Source organism: Miscanthus floridulus, chromosome 8 (assembly GCF_019320115.1).
Source record: "Miscanthus floridulus cultivar M001 chromosome 8, ASM1932011v1, whole genome shotgun sequence".
In the NCBI taxonomy this organism is placed as follows: domain Eukaryota; kingdom Viridiplantae; phylum Streptophyta; class Magnoliopsida; order Poales; family Poaceae; genus Miscanthus; species Miscanthus floridulus.
In genome coordinates, this window is record NC_089587.1 from 210,479 (window position 1) to 217,585 (window position 7,107).

Genomic DNA, 7,107 nt, shown 5'->3' on the forward strand with positions numbered 1-7,107 from the left:
GGAGGGGGAGGGAGGGGGTGGCCGGCCGGGCCGTCTGTTGAAGGCCGGGCCGTGCCGTGCTAGCCCACGGGCCTGAGCAGCGGCCCAGGCACGGCCTACTCCCTCGGGCCGGGCCAGCCCGGGCCCGCATGTCACCGGGCCGGGCCATGCTCGTGTCGGGCTAAAAAGGCGGGCTTCGTGCCATGCTGTCGTGCCTCGGGCTGCATGGCCAACTATAGCGCCTGGTACACCTTGGCGACGCTGCCCTTGCTGCAGCCTACCGATCTCGAGCCGTATCACGACGCGGAATTTTCTCAATGCCACCAACACGCTCGCCGGCGCATCAGGATTCTTGTTCCGTTAGGGCAGACTAATATGCATCACAAAGGGAGGGGGTTAAACATGTGGGGGTGAGAAGGGGCGGGAACGGGAACGGGACTCTCGTTGAGTCAGGACTCGGACAGTTTAAGGCTGGTATATATTTTAGTCTTTATATATATATATATATATATATATATATTAGATAATAGACCTATTCTGACCATGCATAACTGCCCTGATCCGCACGCGCCAACCGTCCGATCTCACGCCGTGACGCCGCCGGCGGCCCTGGCCCTGGCCCCTTCCTTCGCCTCGCGCGAGGAAACATCTCCGTGCACCGGCCGCCCACACACGGCAGGCAGCGGCAGTTTTGGCCTCGGGCGGTTACAGTGCCGACCAATTCCTGGTTCCAGGATCGACCCTCCTCCTAATTAACCCTAGCAGAGCGTAGAGCAGTCGCCATCTCGACATCTCGCGGCACGGTAACAAGAGAACCTGGAACCGCATCATAAAAAGGATGAGAGAACGTGAGTAGTTGATTTGAATTTGCTGGTTCTCTCTTTTGTCGCCCATATTGCTCTAGCAAAGCACTCACTCAGCTGTGGTGTATCATGCTTATTAATCAGGTAAAGCGGCTAATGAGGTGTATCGTAATTTTGAGGAGAATCTATGTGCTATTGCTGTGCAACGGTTTGGCGAACCTTTTCGTGATAGAGAAGTTAACGTTGCTTTTGAGGAGAGGTCATTTGGTCATATAGTCAAACCTGGTGAAATAACTTGTCCAATCAGTACTAATTATGCTGTGGATTTGTCTTCCTTGGTCGTCTCGATCGCTTTGTTTGATGGTGATTGTGCTACTATACTTTTCAATTTTCCTAAATAAATTGCATTTAGTCATCACTTGTTATTTAATTCATGATATTGTCCAGGAGATAAGATGTTATTTGCATGCTCGGGCATACCTATACCTCACGGAAGAACTAGCCAAAGCCTAACAAGATTTGTGACATCAGCACATTTGGTTACACAATTCAACGAGAATAGAAATAAAGATGATGAGTTGAGGGTTAGTGCCGCTAATCATTGTGTTCCTTGATTTTTCTTTGTATATTCAAGCTAATTGTGAACATCCTGAGCTTGTGCTTGTGTACTGCTTTTATTTCTGTAGGTTGCAGTGCGCCTTCCTAATAATACAGCTACCGATGGGTTCTTAGGACTATATGATAAAGACATTGCTATCGTCACATGCTTGGGCTTCCTAGGAGTCCGTCCTATAGATCTGGATCATAAGGCAAAACCTTTCCCTGGTGATAGTTTGAAAGCTGCTGGGCGTGCCTTCAACTCTGGCAGTTTGATGGCCATGCGTGGATCTCTGTATCAGAAACGCCCCCTCGAACACCTCAACACCTGGGTTTCTGATAGTCAAGATATCTCTAAGGTATACTGTCGATTTATTTATTTGTAACTTTGCGGCGTGATGGAAAACATGCATGGAACACATAACGCCCCCTCGAACACCTCAACACCTGGTGTGCATTGAAGTAAATCCTTTCTAAACCTAACTTTGCTTTTGTTGTAGGCTGTACTTGGAGGGCCACTTCTGGGGTGCGATAATAAAATTCTCGGGATAAACTTAGATATTTATGACCCTGGTGATGCAATTTTGAGATACACCTTCCTACCAATGGACTTACTTTGCAAACGCTTGAAGCATTTTCAGATACTCAAGTATGTCTTGTCTTCTACACTTGCACTATTTAGGGCAGTCCCAATGGTGCATTGATGATGGTTTCTATCCTCATTAAATGACTTGCCACGTAGGCAAAACGCTGACATGGCAACGTAATTAATGAAGAAAGAGAGCAAAAATCATAGAAATGGTTTCTTCATGAAGAAACCAGGTCTACTTTTGACCCAATGCACCAAGAAACCATGAAATCGCCATTGGGGAGAAACCACCAGTTTCTAGAGAGCTCGTGTTGCACTTCCATTGGAGGAAAAGATAGAGTTGGGAGAGAGAAAAAGAAAATAGTTATTACTCATAGAAACCATGGGTTGGAAAGTAGTACTTTTTTGGTGCGGTATCCTATGTTATAGAAATTACTAGTTTTTTTCATTGGGACTGCCCTTAGGAACTATTTCTTCAGTTAACCTGATTCATATTTGTTCCAAACCCTCTCTCCTAATTCACTTCCTGTTTAAGGTAAGCCATTTTTACTAACAGCATTGGAGACTTAGGAGTTTTCACATGGTAACCTTTGGATTGAAAATAATTTGGTTCTTCTTGCCCCTCTCTACTGAAACCAGTACCATTGCCAGATCTTATGATGCTAACTTAGTGCCCATGCTTAATGTTTTGGTTTAAATTAGGAAGAATTAAACAATTCTTTGTGGCAATATGGACAATGCAACCTATATTTGTCACATGAATATGTTCAATCCTCTCATCTTTTGTTGAATATTTACGCCTTATTCCTAGTCATTATTTCATACCTTTATTTCTTTCACAAGACAAGATTAGATTCACGTGTTGGTATGATTGGGGTTTTTTTCCCCTGTGTAGTTCCTGTTTTTTATTTTGTCATAACAAGTCAACTATGTTTTATTGCAGTCCTAAAAAACTAGACTTCCGTGGATATACGTTGCCTAAAGATGTATTAAGTATAGTTCCTTCAGGTGTGAACAATACTGCAAGCCATCTTCTAAAATGTTGCCTATGTATCATTGTGCGCAGAATACTATGTTACCAGTATCATACATATCATCTAAGGACTAATAATGATCTGAATATTGTATCAGGCTTTATGCAAACTATTTGCAGGTTAAAGTCCCATGGCTATCCCATTCCACCACCACTTGTGCTCGAATGTAAGTGTTGCTTTTGATATTGCTGTCATCTCCCTTGGCCTTTTTGTAGTTCAATTCTGATCTTCGTTCTTTAACTAGTCAATGGGCAATTGCTTAATCATTTTGAAGAATGCTTTGGTGAATTACTTCCTTGGAAAGGGTTTCCCTATGGTGATCCACCCGGTGGCTCTGAGGAGTGTGTCTGGAATCAACTTACAAAAGAAGTTGTGACAGATGTATCCCGTCGTGTTGTCTCACTTGCTTCATTCAATGGTGATTTTCCCAGCTGTGTGCTCCTTACTTTTCTGTGCTAGTATTTTATCTTCACTAACTAATGACTAAACTTATAATGTGTAGGGTATGTGAGATCTTTTGCATGCACAGGCTTGCTTATAAAGCATGGAAGCAAAGCTAAGCACACTGTCATCCTGACTTCAGCCAGTTTAGTTAGAGGTCGTTGTAATGAGGATAGCATTGATAATAGCTTGACGGTTGGTGCTCCTTAGTCCTTATCATTACTTTTGGTCTTTTAAGTTTAATGATGGTTTGCTGAGCTCACTTTCTCATTGCAGATTGAGGTGTTTCTCCCACCGAATCAACGTGCTGGTGGGACATTGGAATTTTATAATTTAGACTATAACATTGCTATTGTCAGTCTCAAGAAGAATTTCAATGCTATTTGTCCAGACGACATCTTCACTCAAAGTGCACAAAACTCATCTAAAAAGGTTGTAGCTATAGGGCGTGATGCTAAATTTGGTATATTAATGGCCGCAAGTGGTGAAATGAAGCGTGGAAACAAGGGTTGCAAACTTGATTGCAAAGATGTTCAGCTGTCTACTTGTAAAATCAAGAAGGTACTGTGGTGAATCTCTCTTACTGTTCTTTTATATGGTAACTTAATCATACTGCATGTACTGAACTCATTAGGAATTATTACAAGTTTTCCAGTAACCTTGGGCCTTTTTTTTTAAACTAGGCTGGGATTGGAGGCCCGCTTATTAATCTTGATGGGAGTTTTGTTGGCATGAACTTCTACGATGGAAGTGGTGTAACTCCTTTCTTACCAAGGCACAAGATTGTCGAAGTTCTAAGTGGAGCGGATTCTTTACCATCAGAATGGTATTATTTTCATCTCGATGCTAACTGGTAGGCATGACACTTATGTTACAAACTTTGATATTTTTTTGTTTGATGACAGTGGATATAACCATCCTATGCCTGTCAATGTTATTGGTGAGACAAAGAAGGGGATTCAGAAAAACAGGTATTTCTTTCTGTTTTCGCATTGCCACGTGTTTCTGTTTGCTTAGACTATTTTATTCAACACCCAACTTACATTGGGACAAAAACATATTGGATGACAGGTGGCCGGTGCCCGAGCCATATTGGTATCATGGCGCACTTGATGTGAGTGTTCATGATCTAGGCAAGCATATTGGGCGGCGTCTTAATTAGACATCGCACTGCTGGAGTATCTAATGGACCTTGTTGTGCTCATCTAGCTAGTATCTAACAAACCTTAATTTGGTGCTGTTGCCGTGCTGTTTATATCTTACTGACCTGTCTAGGATTATGCAAGTTAGACTTGTGTTATTGTTGGGTTATTATTTATGTGACTTTGACTCTTGTAACTTGCAAGTTGGTTCAAGGCTAGGCTCTCATGCATGGACCTTGTTATACTCATCTAACAGACCTTTGGTGCTGTCGCTGTACTGTTTATCATACTTCAACTGTTGTAACTTAAGAGGCGATTACATCACCAGCACTGTGCCGTTGGTGCTAATCAGCTAGTTCCTGCTATGGTAATCTCGTGTGCTTTCCTCGCGTTGGTGCTAATCAGCGAGTCCCTGCTACGGTAAGAAAGTGGCTAGATGATGGCAGCAGGGTTAGCAATTCTTGGTCCGAATGAGTTGGCATGTATGTTTCATCCTTTTGTTCAGGTTGTATGTATATTGAGGCAAAATGATAGTAGTTCATTCCGTTTACTTGTTACACACACCCTAGCGCGTGCACCTGCACCTCGACGATCGACTTCCTCCCCAGCCATCTCTCATGGATTAATTTCGTGGATTTGTTTATAGTTCTGATAAGCTGGGCTCTGTGAGTGTGTGGATAAGAAGGCGCTGCTAGTCGTCTTCTTCTTCTTTATTATTATTATTAGGAGCCTGTATATTTATTCCAAAAACTATTTTTGAAGACGTGGTACAGTACAATATATATGGATATATCAAAGTTTGAAAAATTGCAAGTCGAGCCAGTGGCCGAGCGTTCATGGTTACTACTACCATAATACCGTTGTTTTACGTACTCCCGGTCCCGGTGGCTTCCACGTGACTAACAGCAGACTAAGATGCAACATTATATATACTAGCCACTGTTGTTCGCGCTTCGCTGTGGGTGATGTGCTTGATATAGGAAAAATCTTGAGAAATATGACTCATATGTCTAATATGTTTTCTCATAGCGTTGCTACGAAGGTTGATCTATTTGGTACATTAAATGGGAAAATATAGAAAGAAAAGGTAACATGGTTTTTTTCATTATAATGTTGTAAACGAACATAGATGTTGGTTATCATTACATGGTGTCTATTCTAGGCCAGCAAATCAATGACATGTTAGTGGAAAGAAGTATTTGATGGAGTTAGGCTCAAGCAACTAACACACTTAGATTCAAAGCACAACATTGGCTAGGATTACATTATAGGTGGAAAGAATAAAAAACTACAACACAAGTACGTCTCCTAACGCGATGGTTTACAAAAGAGTGAATTAGGATCCACTCCCTTTAGGCGAAACTACGACATATTTCGTAAATCTGGAATTACACGAAAGATTACATGACGTCGAATATTAAATTACACCGGGATTTAAAGTTACATGGTTAAGAGCAACCTAGTACAACCAAGGCTTACTCCAGAAGTCAGGATAGACGAGGGCAATGGAGAAACAACGAGATAATGATTATCCAAAACATGGCGTATGACCAACAGATCCAGAAATAGGAGACTGAGAAGTCAAACATCGTGAACCCTAAGACCAAACTAACCAACGGTAGACTTGAACTTCTTCGAAAACCAGATCCCTTCTTCTCAGATTACACCATCACCCCTGTCAAACGAACCTAGTTCCACAATGACGACTGGATCTCGTAGCTCTGCTTCGGATTCGAGAGGGATGGGGATGAAGAAGAAGAGCAAGGATCAAGGGCATCTTATAGTGACGAACGGAGATGGGGCGCAGCGCACCGGAAGTAGAGACGACATGGATAGGATACACTGCCGGTTCACGCTGTGGGGATAAAGTCGGCCATGGCGCGCTCCCTGCGCAAGCGAGCAGAGGGGGGCATAAAGGAGAGGAGAGAGGGTTCGCTCGACGAGGGAGGCGTGCTGGCGGCCGTGTCCCCAAAAGAAGAAAGAAGAGAGGGGGTCCGGTACGGGGACGAGGGCGAGGATCAAGAGCGGACCGGAGGCTGGGAAAAGGAGAAGCGCACAGTGCACGAGGATGGCGAGTGCGGCACGATGTCGCGGCCATGCGAGGACATGGTGCTAATGGGCCCGACACCGACGGCGTCCGCGGGGCACGCGGTGACAGCGACCCGGCATGCGACCGTAGTCGAGCTGGGCACAGTGCTTGGGACTTGACATCCACTCAGGCTTTTCTAAGCACTCCCTACTACCCAAGGCTAATTTTTTCTAGGTGTTCTTCTTTCCTTCCCTTCCTTATCCATAATATGCGCCAACCTTGGTATGAAGTGACATCGCAACATACATGCTTCCTCTGAAACCACCTCCTCTTGTTTACTTTGAGAGAACACTATTTCATCAACCCGTTGTGGATTTCCCGTTCAAACACCCGAATATTTATATCAAAAGTGGTATGACGGTGTAACTTGGTAAATGTACTTGGTCAACAACCTCGATACCAACACGTGCCGAGCAGCGTCACCATGTGGCAG

General features: G+C 43.7%; 1 protein-coding gene across 2 annotated transcripts; it reads left to right on the top strand.

Annotated features, from left to right (window-relative positions):
- Nucleotides 1-692: 692 nt before the first annotated feature.
- On the top strand, nt 693-4,792 carry LOC136470804 (uncharacterized). Of its 2 annotated transcripts, none has more exons than XM_066468536.1 (13): nt 693-827; nt 927-1,145; nt 1,230-1,366; nt 1,469-1,738; nt 1,880-2,028; nt 2,912-2,976; nt 3,100-3,168; nt 3,247-3,420; nt 3,505-3,638; nt 3,720-4,004; nt 4,127-4,269; nt 4,349-4,414; nt 4,515-4,792. In XM_066468536.1, the coding sequence occupies exons 1-13, from the start codon at nt 818-820 to the stop codon at nt 4,603-4,605; spliced, it is 1,812 nt and encodes a 603-aa protein (XP_066324633.1). In that variant the 5' UTR covers nt 693-817; the 3' UTR covers nt 4,606-4,792. The 2 variants fall into 2 exon arrangements, with proteins under 2 accessions (XP_066324633.1, XP_066324635.1); XM_066468538.1 differs by having other exon boundaries at nt 927-1,067.
- The last annotated feature ends 2,315 nt before the right edge of the window (nt 4,793-7,107 follow it).